The sequence below is a fragment of the Bacillus rossius genome, chromosome 5, assembly GCF_032445375.1.
Source record: "Bacillus rossius redtenbacheri isolate Brsri chromosome 5, Brsri_v3, whole genome shotgun sequence".
In the NCBI taxonomy this organism is placed as follows: domain Eukaryota; kingdom Metazoa; phylum Arthropoda; class Insecta; order Phasmatodea; family Bacillidae; genus Bacillus; species Bacillus rossius.
Window position 1 is genome coordinate 78,734,719 of NC_086333.1, and position 27,371 is coordinate 78,762,089.

General features: G+C 40.6%; 1 protein-coding gene across 3 annotated transcripts in view; it reads right to left on the bottom strand.

Annotated features, from left to right (window-relative positions):
* The window catches only part of LOC134532075 (serine/threonine-protein phosphatase 2A regulatory subunit B'' subunit beta-like), a 191,862-nt gene that overhangs the window by 24,756 nt on the left and 139,735 nt on the right, over positions 1 to 27,371 (bottom strand). For all 3 annotated transcript variants that reach the window (XM_063368270.1, XM_063368272.1, XM_063368273.1), the window contains exons 4-7: positions 20,984 to 21,113; positions 6,976 to 7,079; positions 4,787 to 4,964; positions 2,698 to 2,941 (exon numbers count right to left, since the gene is read on the bottom strand). In XM_063368270.1, the coding sequence (XP_063224340.1) occupies positions 2,698 to 2,941; positions 4,787 to 4,964; positions 6,976 to 7,079; positions 20,984 to 21,113 (656 nt within the window). The remainder of the gene's footprint in view (positions 1 to 2,697; positions 2,942 to 4,786; positions 4,965 to 6,975; positions 7,080 to 20,983; positions 21,114 to 27,371) is intronic.

The following is a 27,371-nucleotide window of genomic DNA, read 5'->3' on the forward strand; positions in this document are numbered from 1 at the left end:
TCAACAAAATCTTTATTAAACACTAGAGTAAAAAAAAATTATTTATTTTTACTTTAGAAGTTCTGAAATATATGAAACCCAGATGTATGAAAAATATGTATTGAGCAGCCAATTCAAGCAATTTATTATTAGTATGCTATGGTCAAAAATTATTGGGGAAAAGCTGCACTCAAGTGCGTTGTACCAGGTTTAGTTTCCTGAATACTATGTATTTTACGTGCAGCATTCCTTTCATTTTTTGGTACTTATTGGTTAGGTACATCTCGTTTGGACTGCTTTACACATTTGTAAAAGTAAATATGTAAAAAATTAAAAACTGTTAAAAAAAAGTACCCATAAAGTTACAGTGGGAAAGTTCTCTGCACAAAATCTTGCAAACGGGAGAAGAAACTGTTATAATTTGCAGGAGTGAAGACGCATCCAGCCACTCACATCCCAGCAATGCATCAAGAGGCTCTTCCGTGGGAGTATGTCTACAATAAAATTCAATAACGATTTGTGTTTGGTCATTTGTGTAGTGCAGATTGTACCTCAGCTATCGCCACAGGCAGATGACTACATCGTAACTGGGGCGAACCACATGAGGTGAAGCCGCGATAGGTCACCGTTGCCTTCTGCATCAACAAGGCAAATGGACAACATAGCACCCAGTCATGGATTTAGGAAGGAAATGAGAAATCCCTGAGGTGGCTGGGACTCGAACCCAGGACACATGGCTAGAGACACCTGTATTTTGCGAATACATTTTGTGTCAAGGTATTTCACAAAATACTGTAGCTTTTCTCCTGTGGGTTATTGGCTGAGGTCGTTGAGAGGTGTCGTCCCGCTCTTGACCAATGAGAACATGGTCACCGTACTACTGCACCCTCGCAATTTGCCATGACTCTTAGAAAAAGCTACAGTGTTTCGTGAAATACCTTGACATGAAATGAAATCTTGCGAAATACAGGTGTCCCTACACATGGCTTATCAGCCAGGAGTTGTAGCCTCAGAGCCAACAGGTCTGACATTCAAACACAAGCACTGCAACTGAGGGACAGGGAGACACGTCTCCCCCACTAATTAGATGTTTCACTTTGAACCACACCTCCCCTCCCGTCTCTCCACACACAGACACACAGACACACACACACACACACACACACACACACACACAATAGTTCACCCAAAAACTTTATTTAACTAAACTATATCTAAAGTTGGATAAACGTCCTAATTTAACAAAATGTGTGGTGTAAATGATGATACATGTTAAAATTTAAAAAGTGTCTGTGTACGATAAGCTTTTTAGGCAAATAAAGAAGAGGCGAGATCTAGAGGTAAGATCTAGCCACAGCGCTATCAGCAAGGGAGGGACAGTGTAAGCGAGTGACATGAGTTTGTCTAAGCACGTCGTCACCGCGACTTCAGCCGGTCACGTTGATTTTTGGGAAAAAATATCAAAATAATAAAATCAAAATAATAATTAAAAATTATAATTCAAAAATAAATAAATAATAATAAATTCAAAATAATAATTTATTTTTTATTTATAATTACAGATAAGTTTCTAAGATAAGCAAGTATAGTTTAAATTAAAATAATAATTAACTTTAAAATTCAATTCAATTTAAAGTTTCAGCTGAATTTTTATGTTAATGGAAAGGAATCGTTAATCAAAAGACGATGGCGTAGATAAATCAAAATTATGGTAAGTTAAAATATTAACCACTTTTATTATAGTAGTTTAAAAGCTTCAAACAAAAAAGTCTGATAATTTGTTAGTAACAACTTTAAATAGTTGACATCCTCCAATAAAATTGATAATCTAAAATATGCAACCTCTCGTCACCAAAGGAATCTAAAAGACTTTTATTTCCGAAATTTTCAGCAACCGGCCAACATGAAGACCATTTTCAATGGTTTGTTGCAAAAAAAAAAAAAAAAAAAAAAAATTTCCGTTTAAATACTAGTTTATTGCATTAGTTCCATATACTATAAACAAATTGATACCATAAGGGCAAATTCAACACCTTTTTTTTGTCGCCAGAAAAACATAAATCACTAAATGACTTGTACAGTTTAGCGAGATTATCGCATGAAACACAAAATGCAAAAAAAAATTAAAAAAAAAAAAAAAAAATTGGTTGTCTCTAAAGTCGGCTTACGGACGATAGTTTAACGTGACGTCATAACAAAACATTGATGAAATGATTCCATACTTTTATGAATAAATTTGAATAATTTTTATTGAATTATCACTATTTTGTATGGATACAAAGAAGGAACGAAATGAAATCTACAATTTAATTGATAAATTTACTTTTTTTCGCACTCATTAATTCAAATATGTTTATTACTTTAACGAAGAGATATTTTAACTATAACTTTTATACATGTTTGTTTTTTAACTTCTTCCAATCTGTGTTATTGTGTTAAGGATGGGACGATGATAGGAAAAGTAGGAGACGAATGGGAGTGTTTCAAGTTTGATGTGCCTCGAAAAAGTCAAATCGATGGTCGTTCCAATCGAGTGGAAGAGAGATAGATGCGGCGAAAGCGTACAACGAGCGTAACGGGACACAGCATAACGGGACAATGTGCGTAACGGGAACACTTTCGTGCGTGCAGCCGGCGTTGATCGATTTATTAGACGTTGTCACGTCAAAAATGAGAAGGAACCAACGAACTCGAGGGCAGGGGGTCGACCGGGCTCACCGTGGTCGCTGTGGCGCTGCAGGTCCGCCCGGTCGATGAAGAGGTCGTGGTCGCGGTCCAGCTCCCAGAACTTGCAGTAGATGACGTAGAAGTGCTCGTAGCTGAAGTAGGCCGTCACCTGGTTGATGTCCTCCTCCTGCTCCAAGAGCTGCACCACGCGCATCAGGTTGGAGCGCCTCACCTCCGGCACCGTGACGCGCCCGCTCCACGACCGGTTCACGCAGTAGAAGATGCGCGCAATCACCTGCGCACGCGCACGCACGCTCGTCTCGACCTCGCTAGACTGTGCACCAGGTGGCTAGGTCGAGGCTACATCTCGAGAACAATACTGGGAGACTGCCCTTTCGAGGCCCATTCTTCGGGAACAAAATGTTGAGTGGATATGTAAGGACAGGTACATCAAGTTCCAGATCAAAATCTCTGGAACCGTAACTGATATCGCTGAGACCCCCATGTCGAGCTTTCGATGGCAACTGCAAGATGACGCTCCGCATCGCGAAACAACGGTGTTCCTGATGTTCTCGTGGCAGGAGATACTCTTCAGTATGGGGGTAGTGAATCTGGGAAGGAAATTTTCCACACGTGGAAAAATTAAAATAACCTATACCTGCATACCCGGGAACTTTAGCCCACCAGCCACGTGTCCTGACCACTTGATCAAACAATTAGAAGTTTTTACACCCCCACTCTGTCCTATTTAAAGAAAAACTCAGGAATTTGAGTTAGGCATCAGGATTTCCAATATTACATATAGAAAAAACTAAACTACTACCTAAGGTACTGCCGTAGTAATGAAGTGGCATGAGTCAGTTAAATGATGCAAATAACTGTATCTGCTTCAACTTACAGTTGATTGCACCATCGCATTAAAATAAAAATTTCTGGCTTTTTTTTAAACACCTATTTATAATTATTAATAATGCCCCTTCTGCTGCACATCAATCAATCATCATTGACGTTAGCCTTGAATCTCTGTGTCAATCACACAAACTCTTGAAACTGTTAACAAACAAGTAAGCCAATCATTTAGCCAAATCTTAATTTTTGTTGGAAATTTTTATTTCATAAATTTCATACCAGAGTGATTGCATTACACCTTATTTCCTAGCATTCATTCCAAAAGATGAAAAACAGAGGGGTAATTTTCCTCCGTTCATTGGCTTCCGACTGGTGAGAGATATCAACATGGTAACCTGTGGTTTGGGTATTCTTTAGTTAAGGAGTTTCTCATTGGCCAAGAGTATTCCCTATAAACTGCATGCCAATATTGGAAGCAGCACAGAGGTTCAAAAGTCACTTCATATGTGAATCTAAGTTACTGTTCAGGCTCCAGTCACAACTTGCGGAGGTCTAAACCAGGGTCGGCAGAGCACAGCTCGCAAGCTGATCTTTGTATAGGATTTTACGGCTCTACAATTCACTGTCCTACCACGGCACAAAAAAAAAGCCGAACAATATCAAAAGGCACAATCACAACTCACGTTGCCAGTCTCAGCTAAGCTTTCGAAAATGATGCTCTGTCCACGTGCATCATCGATCGCATCTTCTCTGGGGCTGTGACGCGCGGCTCGCGCCAGCACCCCGACAAGATGAGCTACACGGAGTTCGTGTGGTTCCTGCTGTCCGAGGAGGACAAGCAGCACCCCACTGCCATAGAGTACTGGTTCCGGTGGGTGTCCCTCGCTCCTCGCCACGCTAGCCTACTGTCTGTTACCCTACTGTCCGTTAACCAACTAAGTAATAAATTTTACAAAGCCCAGGTGCTTTTATTATTTTAATAATTAATTACAATAATTTAGGTTTTCTTGTTTTATCAGTAGAGCTCCTCTAATGACTACTATAATTTTTTTTTTACATTGACATGTTTTTTTCTTTCTTAAGTACATGCCTTTATTTTAAGACTTGACATTTGTAAATAAAATAATTTTATTTTATCTCTTTTCTTCATCTTAAAATTCCACGTAGACACAGAGAAAATGCAAGTTGCAGTCTTTATAAAAAAATTGGAGAATCCGTTTACTCAATGTTTGGCTCCTCTCACTCGGGTGTCACGTGCGAGAACAGGGAGCGGCGGAAGCGGAGAGCTCACCGTGTGCACGTATCGCGAGTGGAACTCCGTGGCCTCCTTGAGGAAGGTGAGGCCCGGGTGGGTGTCCACCACGTCCTGCACCAGCGGCATCAGGTCGTCCGGCAGCAGGTGGTCGCGCTGGCCCCTGGTCAGCACGCGCACGAACCTGGACGCCTGGTCGTGGCACGAGCCCAGCACCCTGCCCGCACACACGCGCACGTCTCCGTCTCCGCGCTGCTGCCCCGTCTCTCACACACAGGGGCGCAAAGGGGAGGGGGGGGGCAATATACCTTTTTATAAAGAATCATCCATCCCCCCTATTGAAGCGGGGGGGTCCGGGGCTCCGGGGGTCTTCCCCCGGGAAAATTTGTATTTCAAGGTGGAAAATGGTGCTGTTTAAGCAGTTTTATTACCTATCTAAAAATTGATTACACAGCACTTTCTTTGCCCCCGTTTGCCCCCATTTCAAGGTTTCAGAGGGGGGGCAAAATGCCCTTGCCCCCCCCCCCCCTGTTGTTTCGCCCCTGCGTCACACATCAGCTACAGCTCCGGGATCCAGGGAGACTCCGTAGGGAGGAGGGGCTGTCACACAAGGGAAGGACGCAGTTGCACAACATTACGTTAAGTGAGTCGGAAATAGGCTTGGGAGTATTTACAAATCTGTTGGTCTCAAATGCTGGACTTTTAATAGTTTGGTATAACAACTTTTGATGAAACGTGGATTTGAGTATTTTTAAGTTGTAAATATACCCTGCAAAATGAAATTAAAAATTAAAACGTGGACTCAGATCAGACTATCGCCCCTAGCACCTCCACTCTGGAACCATGCTTGTTACAAAGTAGTGTCTCAGTTTTTTTATTTATTTTATTTTAAACTTTCCGTTCTAGCCTCACTGACAGACACTCAACCAGGGTATTTAGCAAAACCCACGAATAAGATCACCCTGCTTCTCCAGGTCTCTTATCATTTTTTCTTTGAGCAAAACATGCACTATTTCTACAGAAAAAAAAATTTTTTTTTGAGCTTCTTTCGATGACAAAGTTGTGACAAACATTTTTACACAGTAACAAAAAAGTCTGGATAGTATGACATGTACAAAATTATGTTTCGCACATTGTGAAGAACAGCAGCACCACAGTTTGAATTCAGTTTCATGGGCCATAAAGTAAGAGTTAGTGACAGAAAATGAAACACTGGTTAACCATATTATTTGTAATATTTTGTACCCATGTAATCCTTGATTCTTCCAGGAATTTAAAATTACCTGACTATTCCAGGGTTTTCCTGAGGCAAGACACCCTTTTTAGGATTCTAAACTTCAAGAAATAATAAATAAATGTGACAAATAGGTATTCATTCTTGAACTTCTAAAGCAATATGGAGATGTATCAAGCACTTTATCAAGGAATTTGGACAATTTCTATTAATTTCGGAGAAAATGGACAGTGTAATTAATGTTCGACACAGAGCCAAGAAAAAGGAAAAGAAAATACCCACTCTCTACCTACCACCTTCACACTGGGTAATGGGAATGAGGGAAAGGAAAAGAAGAGAAAAAAAAAAGGGGGGGGGGGGGGAACTTGCACCTTTTACCCGCACTAGTCTTGTAGATACTGTTAAATGCTGCGAAATGGTCCCCAACAACGAATCAAGCCTTGCTGAGGTTAACCAATTGCAATCTCCAACACACTGGGATAATAATCCAGGCCTCTTAAGTCTTAACCCAATAGTTTGGCCTCCTTACCACTGGACAAATTAAATGGGACACAGAAGTGTTATAAATTAAAATAATCATTTATAAAGTGTAATTTATGATTTTGATTCCCATTATACAGACATTAAAATTAAGGCTTGGTCTCACGGGGTACTTTTATTTAAGGTCTACTTCAAAAATTTCAACTCGATACCTCCCTTCCGATATTTGTTCTGTTAAAAATATTTTCAACATATGTCCACTTAGTGTAATATCATGAGCGTATGAACGCACGCGCCTCTTCACAGTTATCAAAACTTGTGCGACTCCCACCCATGACATTACATGCGAGGGAGGTATTGGATTTAATTTGTAAAATCATCCCCTAAAAAAAGTAATGAAAGATGGCGTAGCGTCTGTGACGATAAACACATATAATTAAAGAAAATTCTAATGATGGCAAAGAATTGCTGTATAACTTCCTGGAAACTGGTACCAATATAGTTTAATACAAACTTTCTCCAGAAGTCCAGGAAGGTGCTGGCCTCGACGTATCCCAGCTTCTCCCCTCCAGCCGCGGTGAAGAGTGGGATCTTCCAGTACAGCGGGCACTCACAGGCCTGCCAACAGACACCATTGTCGCTGCTACCAACTCGCAAGCCCACACACATCCACGAGAAATGTATCCTGAAAATAAAGTGGTTTTTTATTATAGCCACAATCCATGTATAATCCTCCATTACCTGTATTATTATTTTTATTTGGTCTTAACAACAACAATCCAAATTAATACTATAAATCAAAAATTTACAAACTACATTTTACATTTATAGACCATCTAAGGATTTATAGGAGCTAGAAGGAACATTTCAGACACAAAATTCACAAGTGACTGCTTAAATCACAAAATATATTGCGACTATTTGATTGAAAATACTGGTTTCAAAGTTCCGACATCCAATAGATGCTTTCATCCTTGTTATGTACTATGAGTAAAAATAATGATATTCTATTATAGATAAGTAATTAATTTTAACAGAATTAGTATTTTTCCAATAGTATAAAAAGAAGCTAGTCTTCATACTTTTAAGGCTTATATTAACCTACCTTAGTCTCTAATCTGTTCCTATAAATTATAAATGTTAATACAACAATGTATTTGCTTATATCATATTTTATTTTATATTACATTTCTATATCCTATGATATATTATCAATGAATTTTTCTCTCTATTGTCCTAAATATTCTCTTATCTGTTAATATACATGCTTTACCTATTACTTAATGTTGAAAGTCCTTATTGTCCTTTTCTATGTTTTTTTTTAATTTTTTTAATTTTAATTTTTGTGAAGTTTGTTATTTGTTTGTTATTATTTTTGTATTTGTTTTTATTTATGTATGGTGTCTACCACTTTGGCCATCTACTGTTGGCAGACTTGTCACAACCCTAAGTAAATAAATAAAATAATTTTAAAGCTAACATGTGATTAAGCTCAATAATTTATCTTAAGAAATGGTACTCAAACTTAAATAAATCACATTAACATAAAAAAATGGATAGTGATCTACAATTTAATGATACATTTCACATGACGGCCCTGACGTGCATGGATGTAGCAATGGAACATCCCAGCATATTCTGAAGTGGTTTAAAAAAAAAAATATTTAACACCAAAATCAGGATGGCCGGACCGGAATTCGAACCAGGGGCCCTGGAACGCAAGTCCAGTGTCTAAACACAGCGCCACCTTGATCCATACTTCAAGTTTCGTTACATCTGATCAGTGGCGGCTCTAGACTTCACGAGGCCCTGGCAACAGCCACTAGACTCCAGGCCTGCTCTCAAGCATGTGACGTCATCAAGAGCTGCTGCTAGGCAGTGCTGCATGAACCTTTTGCTATGTTTCACAGTCAACTTCTCATCCTTCTGTCCCACTGATCAGGCAGCACATATCGCATTGGAGCAGTTTGTCAATTATAACCAAACTGATTATGAGAAGTGATTTAACACCTGGATGACTAATGCCGTAATTTATCGAAGAGGAAATCATCGACACTCATAATCTCATCTTGTCTGTACTAGTTTCAGTTCAATATCATAAGAGCAGATTTTAAATGTTTAATAGTTTTGAAACCAAACTTTTTAAAGATTCGAAAAACACCTGACTTTTAAGCTAATCATGAAACCCACATGATGGCTTTTACTTTGGTGAAAGGAAATATGGTTTTATAACCACATAGCAAGTTCATGGTTTGTTTCTTACCTACTGCTCGGTAGATTTGTATATATGTTTTTTCATTTCATTAAACCAAAATTACCCTGCAAACACCCCTAAAGGGTGGAATTAAAAAAAATGTAAAAATTAAGTTGGTAATTATTGTATATTTAATGTTTGTAACCAATTACCAAAATTTTGCTTGATTAGCTGCATGGCTATAATTAATTACTGTAACAACATATTATCCTTCTTTCATTATTTAAGGGTTGGAATTTCATAATTACATACCTAATGTCTGTGCTTAAGATAGCAAAAGTTCCTACTAACAATTCAATTTCCTTAGAAATCCATTCAGTACTATTTAGGTCATGCAAAAAAAAAAGTGACGAACAGAAATTTTTTTTTTTAAACTTTAGGTTGTTAATAAATACCTAATGTAAAAAAAAATTCCTAAACCTTTTAGCATTATTTTATTATTTTTATGCAATATACATACTTATTCCTACAAACAGTTTTACTATCAGTTTAGATTAAAAAAATGCAACACATATTTAGAATGTTAGAGAATGCCACCTCTTGGAATCTTATAATCTCCTGATATCACAATGGCACACACAGTAATATTTTGACCAATTAAACAACTTCAGGTTCTGATATTCTCAGGCTATATTCACTGGTCAGTAGTAATATTCCAATAGTAGTGCCAAGAGGTTAGGATCAGAGAGGAGGTGAACATCACAAACTTTTAAGTGGCTAGCGAGTGTTTTGTCGATGACACAAGCGAATAAAAACACGTTCACTCACTCACCAGAGAGTCACACAGGGGTTTTTACCAAACAGTGTCTAATATCTCGGCATGGTGCGCGGTAAGCCTGTCTCACTCTATGCCTACTTTCACTCTACGAAAAGGACACACATTGGTCCATCCCAACGACCCGCCATGATCCAAAATATATAAGCACTGATTCGGCATAGACATGCGATGCAAAACTATCGCACAAGAACAAACTTAACGATAATAGGCTAGTGATTTTACCTAAAAATCTATAAAAAAAAATATAAAAAAATCAGCTAACGTGAATTGTGAACAATAACATGATATGTATTTTGTTAAAGTTATAAAATTTAACAATTGTATTCTGATGTGGTGACTATGTTGATGAGCTAGTTAAACACATACTGCCAATGGCGGACTCTGGAAGAAGAATAAGTGAGGGGGTGTTGGGTGGGGGGGAGGTGTTTGCTGGGCTGTTTTCCAAAATGAGTTACTCCTGCTCTTGAAGTGCGCCAGAACCAAGGTTAGTAGAGGGAGGTTGCCTCGGTCCCGTAAGCGCTGTGTAGCCAGCCGGCCGAGGGTGGGTGACGTCACTAGCAGTCCCGCAGCTGCCGGCCTGCCCGTTATCTGTCTGCCGCGTCCGGCCACAGCAGCAAGTGTCGCGTCTTCAATTAAACTCATAGATCGAACACGTTGTTAACACTATTACAACGACCCTTCCATAATTGTTCCATTATATTTATACTCGGTCTAATACTGATATGGCTGCCATTATTATAAATATTATCCCCCCCCCCCAAAAAAAACGCAATAAAGTAAGTTAACACGCGAAAAACAGATTCCATTATTATGATAAGCACAAAAATTATTATGTACATAGAAAACCATTCCACATCACTGATGATTGTGAGTACCTTGCAAGAAATACACAAAAAAAAAAAAAAAACAAGCATATGTGGAAACAATAAAATATCTCGGTACTCACCAAGCATTGCAACCGTTGCATATTTGGTTAGCTCATTGATCGTCCGTAGTTTCCGATGTCGGATTATTTCTTTACTCTTGGAAAATAAAAAAATAAAATAAAAAAAAATCATTTAGCATTAAGTTTTTGAGAGATTGCTTTAACACACGTGTAACTTAAAAAAATTGTTTAGTTGATAATGCACCATATAAATAAAAATTCGGTCATCCTGATCAAAACTAGACCTAATAAAATATTCCGAATGTCACTTTAGAAGTCAGCTATTTAATGCAGCATACAAATTCAGGTCTTAAATGCCTAAGTACTTCATGTAACAATTCTTTTGTATTTTTTAATTTTTTTCCTCCCGTCGTCTGACATGGCACTAGAAGTTCTCTTGGTAGATTTTCGGGATTCTTCTGAAAGACACTTCATTCTTATGAATTTTCTTTGAAGAACAAAGGCTCTGATAATTTTCTTTGGAATATTATTTAAGGAAGGAGCAATCTTATCCACCAATTTCGTCACGACGCCTGGGCCTTTTAGAAGTTCTTTACCATGATAATTTTGGAATTCACACTCAAGCTGCTTTGCTTGACGTAACCATAGTTCAGACGGTATACACAATCCCCCATAAGACAGATGATTGACCCACGATGATTCAGTTGGTATTAGAGTATTCGCCTCATTGCTACTTTCTAAGTAGGAGAACTCTGATTTGAGTTTTTTTGCCACCCAACCACAAAGGTATTCAAAAGCATTTTCTTCTAAATCGGTAGAAAATTTAAATTCTGTTTGTGTTGTAATGATATCATCCGCAGTTACGTTTCCTTCAGACTTGCCTTCTTCTTTAAGAAAATTTGTTTTTGATTTTTCAGTTTCACTTACTGAATCAAAAAGACCGCTAAGTTTAAGCACTTTGCTTGCCACAAATTCCGTGTCATCTGAAGCAGCGGTCGTATTTGTGTTCGTCCGTAGCACACCTTGGTTTTTTCCTAAAATTATCATCCTCAGGCGGTATAGTGCATCTAAAGGCGTGGGATGATCGTTTAATCCTCCACGGGTGCGAATCTGCGAAAACAAATTTTCAATAATGTCTTGATTAATACGATGGGTCAATATGTAACTAATACTATGTGTCAGTTTTAGATCTCTGTAAAGAAGCTGTAATGATTTCGTAGACACAATGACACCTTTCTGGAAAAGTTGCATAGTTTTTTTCCCGCAGCAACACAATTTACTTATTGTTTCAATCATTTTGTTTAAAATTTCGTCTTGAGCAGTTAATTCTTGGCCGTATGCTTTTCGGGATGGTTCGCCAATATTACGGGGTATATAACAGTTCATGGTGTCAAACCATTGGTCACACAGGAGAATAAAGTCTGCAGTTGCTTGTGCCACATTCTTGTCCATTCCGGGCATTTTAGTTTTCAAAGCGATAGCAGTGGTTCGTGACAATAATTCACTTGCTTTCCTTACATTCTGCCGCTGCGTTTTTTCCACCGATATATGTGTCTTTGTTAGTTTGTGGCATATTTTGAGATCTGAGGATTCTTCTGCATTTATAAGGGCTTCGACTGGTCCTTTATTAATGTGTATGTTACCAGGTAAATTGAACCCTGTATCCAAAAACCAATTCCTGATGAGTTTCAAAAGATGTGGCGGATCAGCAAACACATAAATTTTCTCGGTTTCTGCACTAGGGTGGTTAAAAAATGTCTTGTCTGTACTTATTCCCATTTCCTTCCATAGGCCTACATTTCCTCCCCCAAGATCACTTACTATGGCTTTCACCACGTATCCTGCACCACGAAGCTTATCAATAATTGACAGAAGAATATCTTTCGTCATTTTTGTGTCAAAATTTATGTAAAGTGGCTGCTTCCATTTAGAAAACAAGCCTCTAGCCATTACAACTTGCATGTATGAAAAAGGTCCGACAACTTCATCTTTTTTCACATCGTATTCCAGAGTTCTCTTTACTTTAACTTCGTCAAATTGCAGGACTGCTATGCGTTCTTTATCAATCAGTTTTGATCCGGCAACTTCAAGATACTGAAACATGTGCTGAAGTAGGCCCTCACGCATTTCCAAAGATGATGCCCACCTCTGAAGCGTGGATATACCTGGCAAAGGGATATTCATTTTTTTCTTCAGAAAAAGATAGCAACGTTTACTTAGGTACCTTAATGTGAACGCCAAAGATATTTCTTCATTAGTCCACCTCACATGTTTCCTTATTCCAAGAAGCAACCCTATTTGATTTTTCGTAAACAATGACGACAGCACTTGGAAACATTTTTTTGATTCTTTAGAATCTTTTACATTCTTTCTCTTCAGGTTATTATTTTCTTTCTTTAATTTTTTAATATTTTTGGCGTCTGAGAGAAGTTTATTTTCTAATAGTAATATTTTATGTTTCAGAATTTCATTTTCTTTTTTTAGATTTTCTTCTTTATTTTCTACCTTATTTCTAGCACTGAGGCTGCTAGATTCAATTACACTTATTTCTTGCGGTTCTTTTATCAGCTCTGTTGCAATTTTTTTGTTTTGTCTTGAATTGTACCGAGAATTACGTTCTACAGAATTTGTATCCTCCCGGTGAATATGATCCTTAGACAACAATTTTACAGATGGTACAGCAGATTTCTTCAAAACTTTCTTCGGTTCAGTTTTTAACAGTTCAGCCTGTAGATCTCTTTCATAGTCCTCGACCATAAAATGATCTGAACAAACATAAGACGTATCAGGATTGAATTTATCTTGTCGTTTGCAGCGTTGCACCCATTGGCTTTTGAACACAATTTCTTTTGGAAATCTGTGGTATATGACGTTTTTTGATTTTTCACAACGATTTTTACAAACAGCTACAGCACACCCAGTCCCGGGCATTTTACCACACAGCAAACTAGTATTGAAGCTGCATTAATGTTATAAAATATTCGTTCAAACGCCGAACACTGCACAAGTTGACGTTTATCAGGCTAGGAAATAAAACTCTAAACACACACGCGAGGTACACATAAAGTAGCTGAATTCGTCGTGCACATGAAGATGAAACTAGAAGTACGCGTGTCATGAGATCGCCTCTATGACAGTGTGTCCAGTTTTGTCGGGACGGAAAGATAAATTTGTGAAAGCGCGCGCGTCTTGACTGGGGGACGGGACGGGAGCAAGGACGAGGCGGTGGACTGCACGTGACGTCACTTCGCTGCCTGCGCAGAAAGATGCGCGCGCGTCTGAGGCAACCTCCCCTTCTACTATCCTTGCGCCAGAACAGCCCGGGTATATACACTGGAGGGTAGCTCGGCCTGGCGGCGAGCAGGGCTGTCGCCTCTCAACGGGAGACGAGGACGGCTCGTCCGACTAATGGCGGCGATCCATTCTCGTTACTTGGCGAGGGGAGGAGGGGGAGGGTCGCGACGGCCAATTGAGCCCGAGGGGGCGTGGGCAGCTGTCCGCTGACCCGGGGCGGATCTCGAGTCAGCTGCTAGACGGGTCGTTACCACAACGCCGACAGCTAGAAAACTGCTGTGGACCACCACGCCGAAATAACAACTGAATGAATTTGTGTGTGTGTTTCTTAATAGAACCTTAACGCCGAAATACCACAATCAAACCTAACCTTACATAACCTAACCTAGCGTAATATAACCTAACCTAACTTAACCTAGCATATCCTAGCCTAACCTAACCTAGTCTAACCTAACCTAGTCTAACCTAACTTAGTCTAACCTAACCTAACCTTTGTGGCAGTCCTGCAATGACATTTTTCGGCGTTGTGGTATTTCGGCGTTGTGGTGCGTCCCCCTGCTAGACGCGGGAGAGCAGCGCCCCTACCCGACCCTGCTCGCCGTCTCTACTGCGGGGTGTGGCCGAGGCACCAGACAACCCTGCAGCAGCCGCGCCTGGCCGCTGACATGCGTGGCGGCATATAGACGCGCGAGTCAGCCTGCGGACTGCAGTCCCAGAGACACTCAGCGGTGCCGGCGCTACTGACTGCCGCCTTCAGGCCCAGCTTCGCTCTGCACCAGCTCCACCAAGACTCCTCGTGACATCATCACATTCGACAAGCCAGAGACTGGCCTTGGAAATTTTTACAAATTCGTAGTCTCAAATACCGTACTGAACCTTAAAGAGGATAGGAAAGAATCGGACCGACTTGACAGACTTTAATGGGATTTGTTTCATCAGCTACATATTTTCATTACGGAGTCTTGAACAGTTGTATATAGGTATGGTTTTTATTAAACTGCAAACAGATTTTCATGAAATAAAGGCTAGAAACCAATATATAAAAATTGGCTGTAAAATTATTAAAATCACATTAAAAAAATCTCTATATTAACAAAATTGTAACTTTAAATGAAATGACAACTTTTGTAACTACGTTCCATGAAAGAAAACGTTAAAATATGGATTTAATTATTTAAGTATACATACATATACTCTTAAAATAAATAAACAATAATTTGAACTATCAACCACCCCCGTTTCTCTCTCTCTCTCTCTCTCTCTCTCTCTCTCTCTCTCTCTCTGGACCCACACCTGTCATTCGCCTAGCAGGGTTATTGCAGTTACATGCCATAAGTTTGGTTTTAGGGCAATTCACTACCTATAAAAGTAAATTTTGTTCCCAAATAAATGCTAAAAATTATGTGACATTTTTATGAATACAAGCATGTATACATATGATTTATTTTAATTTTTTACTGACTATCGCGTTGAAGTCGCTCCCTACAAGTTGATTGGATATAATGCGGTAATGCATATCACTTATCGCATCGGAGACACGTGACTGGTTCCAACTCTCAGATCTCGGATCGGTAACTTTTACCTCGTCCATCTTGGGTTTTGCAAAAAAAAAAAAAAAAATAATAATAATTCTTGTGATTCCTATTTCGAAATATGTATCATGATTGTTGTCACGACAAAGTATAAATAACATATTTCCAAGCTTTTCCACGCTGTAACTGTATGGTAATAGTAAATAGTCTCCAGCATGGTAACTGCCCATACACTCGGTCCTGATTGCTGACTTCAGCAAGGGGGTGAAGATAGTACCAGTGATTTCTACAGCCAGAAAATTAAATAATACGTATATACGGCAAGTTTAGGCCAATAAGAGAAATATATATATATATATATATATATATATATATATATATATATACACACACACACACACACACACACACACAATGATATTTTATAATCCGCCACAAGGAGAGACAGCAACTGAAAGACGCCAAATTGGTTTGTATTTTATAGAATAATTACCTGTATGTCTATTAATTTTGAAATTTTGCCTTCGTTAATGCATAGAGTATATTTAAGTGTATTACCTGGAGTTCACAGTGAATGGCTGTTACAAAATATTTCCCTCTGTAAAATCAGTATATTTTTTTTAATGACTACAACAGTAATAACACTGCCAGTAGATACTACATAAATTATTTTGAATATCTTATGATTTGACGAAAGAAATATTTTAATATTATAAGTTAAAAAGAGGGTTTAAGTCCCGAAAAAATTTGTTGGAAACAATATGGATTCTTTCTGCTCCTGATGTGGCCCCAGAATTTGCAGGGCCTATGACCACTTACTTTTGCGGACATTTTGGAGAGGGGCTTTATCATACACCTCTCCGCACCACACACAGGTAAGGCAGACATTTTGAAAAATAAAATCTTTTCAGCGCCGTTTGTAAGTCAACCCGGACCTCAAATTTCGACGATGGTCATTCTAAATTATTTGTGTGTTTAGAATGTAAAAAAAAAAAATTAAAAAAAAAAAACGATCAGTGTAGCGTAATTAAGTTCAAATAATTATGTTTAGGTTATGTAGGGAATGGTATTCTACAGTTTAATGACCACCGTTTTACATTACTTAGCGATGCAGCAATGGAAGGGCCGGCGCGATTGAATCTCGAGAGAACGTACTTGCCGACATTAGCGCGGCATGTCGAATAGCTGTTAGTGACGTGCTGCCGACACAACAATGGACCACAGCGCCGGTGAAACAATGGGTGACGGGTGTGGGCGCAGCAGCGAGCTGGGAGAGGTTGGCAGCAGTGTCGTCGGAGCCGGCACACGCTGGCCACGTGCTTCTGAGACGCGCGACCATGGAGTCGGCTCGGGGTAGATAGCGCACGCGAGCTGCACGGCGACAGTTGTGTGGTCCCGAAATTAGATCGGGCATCTAATCCACAAATACTCACAAAAAAAATTAATAATAAACCTACGGAGGGTAAACAGGCGTCTTTTTTTTTTTTTTTTGGAATGGGCGTCGTTTTTTAACAATGTGTCGTAACTCCGTCTCAGACGCGACAGGAAATGTAGACAGTAGCTTTCATCTTGCTTTGAACGTCACACATGTGCAAACTTGCATCAAAAGTGCTAAAATTATGCTACAAGAAGACCTTGAAGATAGCCGCAACAAGTCGTGCCGAAACGTCAGTCACATCACCGTCAACATGGACGCGGCTTCCACGCAGATGCCAAGAAGAAGAAGTAGTTCATAATAATTGGTGTTTAGGATTATTTATTTCTTTGGGAAGTACTTCAAATCGTAATAATACTGTTCACAGGCAATATTTTATGACTACATAGTAAAATAAGAATCATAAACCTTATTATAGTTAGAGTAGGGGCAGGAAATTTTCGCAAAAAATCTGAACGCTTAATAGACTGCAAAAAGGTGTACCCGCACCAGTGGTTTCTTACTTGTGATTGGCGGCCGTCTGCGAGAGAAGGCATTGCCATATTTGACCAAACCACTCAGGACGCGTTTGCTTCCGCACTGAGTTACTGCGATTGGTTATAAAACGATCGACATAAATCGGGGGGAAAAAAAACTCACTCAATCACGAAACACAGATTGTACTACAGTGTTTTAACGTTCAACTGGTCTCGGAATCTTTTCGCGAAATATGCATGCCCCTAAGTTAGAGCCATGATCATTTCACTTTAGGCTAGACTCAACTCCCTTATCGTGATAAAGCCTTTTTGGAGTGCTCATTGGTCGATAACAACTTCTTTGCGAGTAACACGTGATTGGGAAACCACTTCTCCTCCTTGTTTACAACCTTGTTTAAAGCCAAGGGCGTGGTAAGAGCGCCGTAGAAAAAATCATTAACGCGAAGAAAATGTATACCTATGCACGAGGAATGTCCGTAATGTAAGTACCGTTCGGACATTAACGTGAGGAAAAGGTTTTATGGGCAGTTTAAGTTTACTACATATCTACTTCAAATTTTTCACATAGTCAAAACTCACTTCCAAGCACTTTTCGTACTGGTGCACGAGTTTCTTTAACCCCTCTGCATAGAATTACCCCCGCCTGGAAATTAAACGAGTTGACAATCGTAATTTTGTAATTTTTGCTGTAATTGTTGACCCACATTTTTAATAAATCAAGCCATTTTCGTTTCAAATTGACGCCTTTTTCGTTAAAAAAAAAAACGGTAGCCATCATTTTTCGACTCTAGTACGGAGATCGCTTGAATTTTTTCCGGAGATAATTATTTGACAGAGAAAATTGCCATTTTCTGTCAAATACTATCCCAGAAACTCTATTATCAAATACAGTATGTTCATAAAAGAATGTCCCAGTTATAACAATTAATAGTATCAACTGTAAGCATTGTAGGGAGTTGGTTCAAGGTAGAGACCGGAAAAATTCGCGGGTTCATTTCGCGATAGGCTAAAATACAAATATTTATACCTCAGTGCTGCCTCTGCTTTTGGGTCACAACTCACCTGGATGACTCTGGGCCAATGAGAAACACCCGACCAAAGCTTTATCGAATCACAGGCTGCTATGCTGGAACATCTACATCTCACAAGACAGCAGCCAATGAGTGGGTGGCATTTGACCGAATGTACGTAGAGCTGTGGAGTTCATCCTAGAGGATGATTAGATAAATGGATGCGCGAGTACTGCTTTGTTGTTTTCTCGCTTAAGCGCGAAATAATGGCTCTTTCCCAAATCAGTATACGGTGAACTGTAAACTTTATTTGGCGACAGGATGGAGCCCCTCCCTATTAGAATATCTTCGTACGAGAGTGGTTGAACGTCGAAGTCCCTGACCGTTGGATTGGTCGTAATGGTCGAGACGACAAAGGTCTTTTTTCGCTGGCCTCCACGTTCACCTGACATAACTCCGTGCAATATTTTTTTTTGACGTGATAGCGTCTTATAAATCGATGAACGTCGGCTGCACGCACGAAATTTTGTCACGTTCCGCCTGAGCCGAGCGTGCAAGAACCGGTCAACCACCGCGCGAGAAAATCTTTAATAATATCAAACAGGTTAAGGCGGGCTTTTTAACTAATTTTTCGTGATTATATTTAAACAAATTATTTTTATTAAATTTGCAAGAACTGTAAATAATATTTAAAAATTAAAAAAGTATGCAATTTTTCATCAATGTTTTCTTATAACGTTATCACCAAAAATTATAGTCCGTAAACCGACTTTACAGACAACCCCCACCCCCCTTTTTTCCCCCTCCTCTGGCACTTTATAAATGATCGTGTCTACGTCCCGCCGTTACCTAATTATTTACCAGAGTTGAGACACAGAATTGAAGAGGTTATTTATTGCTTCCATTACTCCGGACGTGTTAACCGAAGTGTGGGAAAAAATTGGACTTCAGGTTGATGCGCAAATTAAATACTTAAAAAAAAAAAAAAAGGCTAGGTTAGTTGACCTTCAATTTGATGTATGATTTGTTGTAAATAGCCTAAAATAAAATAAAAAATTAATACACCATTGAGGGGCATTCTTTTATGGACAGCCTGTATATATTTGACAGTGTGACAGGACCTGCAGTGTAGGAGTGGTAGGAGAGTAGGAGGGTAGGAGGGTAGGAGGGTAAGAGGGTAGGAGGGTAGGAGAGTAGGAGGGGAAGGAGGGGTAGAAGGGTAGGAGAGTGGGAGGGGTAGGAGGGGGTAGGAGAGGTTTTTTTTTCCTAACCTAAGTTAAAACTATGTGTGTAAGGGAGGGGTCTAGGTAGGGAAGACTCTAAGTGCGTCTCAGGGCAAGCCCTATACGCTCTAAACATGCGGGTTTTTAACCATGCTGAGAAGGTCACGTGCATCATGTGCTAGGAGGGGATTGGCCAGCCATGGCAGTCGTTTTCGCCATGACTAACTCCCCTCACTCTTAATTCTAGACTAAAACTAGATAAGTTGGGCCCAGGTAAAACCTCCATAGACAGAGGGAAAACCCTGGGCACATACATGCGGGATGCAAAGGTCATGCATTATTACAAGCAGGTGGATTACAGGAATAGAAGGATGGTCCTGGAAGAAGAGTGGGGCGTGGTAGAAGTTCTACTATGCAAGGGGTGGGGCACTTAGACTTTTAGTCCGCATCGGTTTGGTCAGGTCTGGTCTTTTGGGGGCGGCTTATGCCGTTTCCCGTCGTGCTGCCAGTTAGCACTCATTGTGGCTGTGTAATATGATCGTGTAAGTGGGGCGGTCGCGAACAGTGGCGTCGGACTAGACTCCAGAGTGGTGACAGAGCTTCAAGTCGACCTGTCGCCAGTAAAAGGCTGTCGGTCAGTTAAAGAAATTGCCACCATCTGCCATTGAAAAGTCCTAGCTGCAGTACTACGCTGTGTGAGCTGCGGTCGCGAGCAGGGCATCGAGCCAGACTCCAGAATGGTGACATAGCTTCAGGTCGACCTGTTGCCAGCAAAAGGCAGTCGGTCAGTTAGAGAAATTGCCACCTTCTGTCATTGAATAGGAGGGTAGGAGAGTAGGAGAGTAGGAGGGGAAGGAGGGGTAGAAGGGTAGGAGAGTGGGAGGGGAAGGAGGGGGTAGGAGAGGTGGATCGAGGGGAGGGGGGAGTTTAGGGGGTAGGATGGGTATTTTTTTTTCCTAACCTAAGTTAAAACTAAGTGTGTAAGGGAGGGGTCTAGGTAGGGAAGACTCTAAGTGCGTCTCAGGGCAAGCCCTATACGCTCTAAACATGCGGGTTTTTAAGGATATGAGGTGGTAGGGGGTAGGGGATATGGGGCTAGGTTGGGAGGGGTATGAGAGGTAGGGGTAGGGGTGATTTGGGATGGGAGGGGGTAGGAGAGGCGTGATCGAGGGGAGGGGGGAGTTTAGGGGGTAGGATGGGTAGAATGGATAAGAGGTGGTAGGGGCTAGGTTTGAAGAGGTATGAGGAGTAGAGGTAGAAGTAGTGGTGGGATGGGAGGGGGTAGGAGGGCGGCAGGAAAGGAGAGATCGAGGGGAGGGGGTAGGATGGGTAGAATGTATATGAGGTGGTAGGGGCTAGGTTGGGAGGGGTATGAGGGGTAGTGGTAGGGGAGGGATGGGAGGGGGTTGGAGAGGAGAGATCGTGGGGAGGGGGGAGTTTAGGGGGTAGGATGGGTAGAATGGATATGAGGTGGTAGGGGCTAGGTTGGGAGGGGTATGAGGGGTAGTGGTAGGGGAGGGATGGGAGGGGGTTGGAGAGGAGAGATCGTGGGGAGGGGGGAGTTTAGGGGGTAGGATGGGTAGAATGTATATGAGGTGGTAGGGGCTAGGTTGGGAGGGGTAGGGGTGGGGTACCTTGGCGACGAGGCCGAACTGGTCGCGCGGCGCCTGCTGGCTCGGGAACTGCTGGAACACGGCGGACACGCGCTCCAGCGACGCCTCCAGCAGCGCCTCCGAGCACGGCTTGCCCTGCGGGAAGTGGAACCTGCAACAATGGCGCGTGCCCGAATCACAATCTCCACAAGTCAACCTGTATTCACAATACAAACACTGCATTTCAGCCAATGGTTTGGGCGTCTAACCAATATGGCTGCCAGACATTACCCGAAGAAAAAAAAATAGTGAGCGAGTCTTTCAGCACTCGCCAGAGATGTGTAACGTCTAACCTCGGTAACGAGCAAATTCAGGTGATCCAATGTTGCAAATAAAATTATAATACGAAAATAGGACGCCAAATTTAATTTAGAATTCTTTAAAAATAAAGCCGAGCGTGATAATGTTTACGAAAATGATTCATTTTAGGGATAACGATAAAAATGGTACATATTTTTCGAACCTATATATATATGATTTTGTTTAACAAGATGGCACTACTGATATCTCAGAGCTAGCCGAACAACAGGAATTCCCAACGCGTTGCACGTAACTGCCTCAACGCTGAACCTGCGACATTTCGCCCTAGACCGGCATTATCATCGCCTGCATTTTTGAGGTTATACTTCTTTAGGCGCGAAAAGTGTAACGTTCTAGAATCCAAGATGGCGGATGTAACGAAAATTGAAACAATTAAATTAATTAATTAATATTTTTTCGGTATTTTTGGTCAAAAATGAAAGAATTTCAAGATTACGGCGAAGGTCATGGCCTTGGTGACTTAGGGAACAAAACGTTTTTAGTAATTTGCAATATTTTAAAGGCAAAAGTCTTTTGAAGCATTCTGAATTTTTCATTTTTTATTTTTTGTGGAATAAAAACGAAACATTTTCCTTAAAAACGGGAAACTTTCCCTTGAAATTGGGATTTTTTTTTTTAATTTGGAGGAATTTGGATTAATTTTAAGACTAAAAATGGCCTCCATGACGACAGAAGTCGGTCGGTCATTGACCACATTCCGACTCCACCGCCAGTAACCCTTTTTATATACTACTGCGGCGATAAATTTTAAGTATTTTTCAAACTTTAAGTTGCAGTCCGATAGATACATTGAAACAAAATTAACCTGTACAATTTAAAACAAATATTAACACTAAGTATATGTATGTATATATCTTTTTTTTTCTTCTTAAACAATAGAAATCCGTCTGTAAATACTTCCTACAAACAAACCTTAACCTTATTGAACTGAGTAAACACTTAAAATTTCCAGTAAAAATTTAATCAAAAAATTAATTTTTTTCCAACATGCATCGAATATATATAGGCTAACAATTTCTTGTGTCTCTACAGTATGACGAACACTGCGCTATCTCTACCAACGTTAACTAAGGCTTGTGAAAATTGTAATACGTATTACGAAGGGACATAAATATTTCCGTTCCTATAAACTTCCAATCAACATCCACGAAATTACTCGTACAAAATGTCGTATACCAAAACATAAGATGTTCAGGCGTCATAAAAAAAGCTTCACGCGGTTACCATGTAACTTTATTATAATTAGGGACCGGGAAAATTCGCGGGTTCAATGACCTCCAGGATGAACTCCATAGTTCAACATACACTCGGTCAAATGCCACCCACTCATTGGCTGCTGTCTTGTGAGACATCCCAACGTAGCAGCCTGTGATTTGATAAAGCTTTGGTCGGATGTTTCTCATTGGCCCAGAGTCATTCAGGTGAGTTGTAATAGTTGCAATAGCAGAGGCAACACTGAGGTATAACTATTTGTATTTTAGCCTATCGCGAAATGAATTCGCGAATTTTTCCGGTCTCTAATTATTATTATTGGTCTTGACTTTTCGGTGCCAGAGGTATTTCTAAGAGACGAAAACTCTCTTCCTCGCAATTGGCAGTCGTCTGCAACTGAAACATAGCTATGCTTCGCTTCCGCGCTGGATGGCTGTGACTATAGAGACCGGAAAAATTCGCGAATTCATTTTGCGATAGGCTAAAATACAAATAGTTATACCTCAGTGCTGCCTCTGCTATTGGCCCACAACTCACCTGGATGACTCTGGGCCAATGAGAAACACCCGACCAAAGCTTTATCGAATCACAGGCTGCTACGTTGGGACGTCTCACAAGACAGCAGCCAATGAGTGGGTGATATTTGACCGAGTGTACGTATAACTATGGAGTTCATCCTGGAGGTCATTGAACCCGCTAATTTTTCCGGTCCCTAGCTGTGACTGGTGTGCCGACAGTGTGTGCGTGCCTGAGAGGAACTCAGCCAATCACGACACGGACGATGCTGGCGCGAGGAACGTGGGGCGAGTGAGCGTGTGATTGTGTACACTGCACAGTCCCTCCCGACCGTGCAATCATACCGCCGCGCCCAAGACGGAGCAGTTCTCACGCAGCTCGCGGCGGCGGAACGAGTGTACCAGGCTCGTCTCCCACGCGGCGTCGGGCGTGCGCGTGTGAACACAGCCGCACCGCGCACGGCCAGTCCAGCTACCAGCTGAAGTCGGGAAGCCTTCATTTCACAGACGAGAGTGACACACCCGAGGTTCATGCTCGCTTTTTTTTCCCGTTCTATCTCATTGTATAAACCGGTGTGGCATTAAATTTTGCGGTCGATTAGGATAGGTTAGCTACATTATAAATACTTTAAAACATTGTGGATGGTTGGTTATATTAGGTAAGTATAGCTACATTAAAAATACTGTAAAATCATTTTATGGTTGCTTAGCAAATAACTTTTTAATATGTAACTATCCAGCCAGGGCTAGGAAACTGTTTACATGATTTCACAGTATCTTTAATGTAGCTATCCTAACCAAATCAACCGTCCACAATGTTTTAAAGTATTTATAATGTAGCTAACCTAACCTTTTACAATGAACTAAAAAAACCGAAGATGCACGATCGGTCGTTTGGCTCTCTCGTCTGTGAAAAGAAGCTTCCCGCTGAAGTCTTCCCCGCGCACGATCAGTCTTGTGATTGCTGTTGCTGTTGGATGCAAGGGCGTATATCCCCCGGGTTGGGGGGGGGGGGGTCAAAGGGGCCCGGGCCCTTCACTGGAATTAAGAAGTCCTTCACTGAGGGAATCCGCATTCGCTTTCAAAATGGTGAATGTGAAAACGGGGTTGATAGATGTAAACGTTAAAACTATGTTTCATGGAAAACTTCCTGTACATTTTAAGTTTTCTGCGTTATTGTATTCAAATAGGCTATAATATGCTGCAGTATACATCCTGCATATTTAAAATTTAAAAAAAAAGCCAGTCATGGGGACTGTCAACAGAAGTGAAAACTTAAAACAATGTTTTTAAATGTGTAATATCTAATATGACATCATTTCTACGTCAAATGTACGTAAGAAAATTATTTTGGTATTATATCAGTAAGATGTCAGCATGACATAATTTATCCTTAGATAATTTTTTAGTAACAACAGATGTCAGTGGTATGTCAAAATTACATAAAAATTCATTACCTAGCTATGACTTACCAGTGATGTCAGACCTAGGTCATGTATTCACGTGGTCAAATTAACTTCACTTACTGCTACTACAGCATGTCGGTGATGCGAACTCACAAGATTTTACCCATCCAAAAAAGAGTCCAACACGCACACGATACAGTCGAGTATATACAATGTATTAGTGTCTATATGCGTATACATGTACACAGGCCGCTGCGATTCGCCAGTCTGGCGCAACACGTCACTAGCATGTCGGTGACGCGAACCCATAAGTTTTTCCCCTACCAAAAATCGCTCAACGCGCTTAAAAAAGTTTTCACTTAAAAAAAAAGTAACCGTTGAAATAATTTCATCTGCACGTATTCGCATTGACGTGCACGGTTTCCAATAGAACAGACTTGTAACATTCGTCCAATCTGAGTAAACCCAAGTATACCCAAGCATTATAAATAATCTGGACACTCAAGCCCCCCCCCCCTTCCCAGGGGCCCGTGCTTACCGTTGGCCCTCCCTCTATGTCTCAAGAATTTGACTGCGGGTTCCATTATTGCCTCACCGTCCTCCGGATGAACTGCAGGGCAGCCGCAGAAGCAGAACAACGACAACGTGTTTGAAACACCATGAAACCGCAAAATTGTACGGTCCCTATGCAATGTTATTTCCTTTCAAAATCTCTTTAATGTTCGAGATGCCTTATCGAAGCAATTTCTGCAATATTAAACGATAGAGATATTTTTATGGTATAAAAACTGCTGGAACCAATGACATATCTCTCCTCCTTAAATAGTTTATATTTCCTAGTCGTTGACAGGTCATACAACAGACTTGTAAATATTGTTTACGCTCTTTGCACTCGTCTTTGAGGCTTATCGCAGTTCTCGTCTGTGGAGAGAGTTGGCACCCGTCTCACAGAGAGGAAGAGTAGTCAGAGGTCACAGTTTCAACCCAGTGCAGTTAGACAAGTGCTCTGACTTTAGTGCTGTGTATTCCAACAAGCGAAACTTCCGTTTTGAACCAACGAACTTCATGAAGACACGGCGATATCCAAGTTTTGTAACTTCAATAACGTCACCGCAACTTTTCCCTGGGCGCACAGTTGACAATTCGGGGGTGTCTGAGCCCACTAGGGCGCAGTCCCTAGCCAGAGCGAAGAGAGACTACTTAGGCACGAGGCAGAGTGGCGCTGTTGGAGCAGATACGCGACCGGTGTCCTGGCAGAATTCACATCAAGTGAACTAATTACTTCGAAGGTAAGCCATGCCAAGGGCTCCTCTACCACCTGGAATTAGAAAACCCTCTCATAGGAACGCCGTTGTAACTGTGGAATGGGTATGATAAACGTATCAACAACAACAAAAATTATCAAAATTGCATGTTATAAATTTTACGCTCATTGTATGCAGACACGCCTAGTGTTTTTGAACTTAAAGGTTTACACTGCGTACATTTCAGATTAATGTTGTATGTTATGTCACGTTAGTTAAGACACGTTTTTGCCACGGATTTATTGGGTAGCAAAGTATACTTGAAGCTCATATGCAGCTGATTCACGTAGATGATTGGGCTCTTGACGTAAAAATGTGAATTTGCTATCGACCACTGAGCGTTCTGAAAAGGCTTGATTAAATGTTTAGGTAATAAGTCTAGACTGGAGTGAAATGTGTCTGCGAAATAAAGTGGCTCTAGTTATAGGCATTCTTAAGAATTAATGTATTTTGCAACCAATTGCTATCGGTTAATGAAGTCAGTTTTTTGATACGCCACGGAGTAGTCTGAACCAACAACAATCCAGCAGAAATTGAACTGACCAATCACATTCAAGTCATTCAAGACAACGATGTACTTTCCCAAGACAACGACCAATGAACAAACGAGAATGGCTAGAGAAAAAACCCCGGGAAAAACGAACTATTGAATACTTGTCGGTTTTTATACGTTTATAACTCTCGTACGTAAGAAGGACTTATACTGCTCGCATGCAAGTGTGACGTAACATCTAACCTTTACGTCCAGTCTGTAGCTCGGCACTCCAAACTAACACACAGTCGGACGACAGGTATGCATTAGCAGTATTATTGCAGTTTTAAGTCATTTACAAAAAATGAATTCACTATAAACGCCAATGACTTTACAGGGGAAAATATTTCTAGCAATGGTTAGGTTTTATTAGCATGTACCAGCAATGAATAACACGAAGTTGGATTATTTACTTAATTATATTACTACCATTAATTTTAAAATACAAGCTACAAATACCTTGTAATCAATTGAACAGAATGTTTTTTTTTTAATATTTCAGGAGTGAACATAAGATTATTTACATATAAAATAAATTACATTGTATGTTTAATACTCGAAAGCAAATGTTAAAAGTAGCAAACAGTCCTTGCTTCATCGGTCTTCATGAACTACCCGTGATGGTAAGTAACATCATGTCACTGTCTTTGTGTAAGATTATGTAGAACATGGAGGCTTACTCTCTGTATGTTCGGTAAATATTTTCCCCTGGCGCTGATAAGATAATTGTGGCGGTCAAAGTAGCAGATAAGCGTGTTGCGAGGAAATGTGACCGAAAGGTCTGTTTTACTTTTCACATCCCTAGCAAGAGGCGCGGTGGTAGAGCAATAGCGGCTCCAGGAAGACCTATCTGGCAGGGCTTTCACACACAGGAGGATGCAGTTAATAATCATGACTAGGGACACCTGTATTTCGCGATTTCATTTCATGTCATGGTATTTCACAAAACACTGTAGCTTTTTCTAAGACTCATGGCAAGTTGTGAGGGTGCAGCAGTACGGTGACCACATTCTCATTGGCCCCGTCAAGAGCAGGGCGACACCTCTCACCGACCTCAGCCAATAACCACAGGAGAAAAGC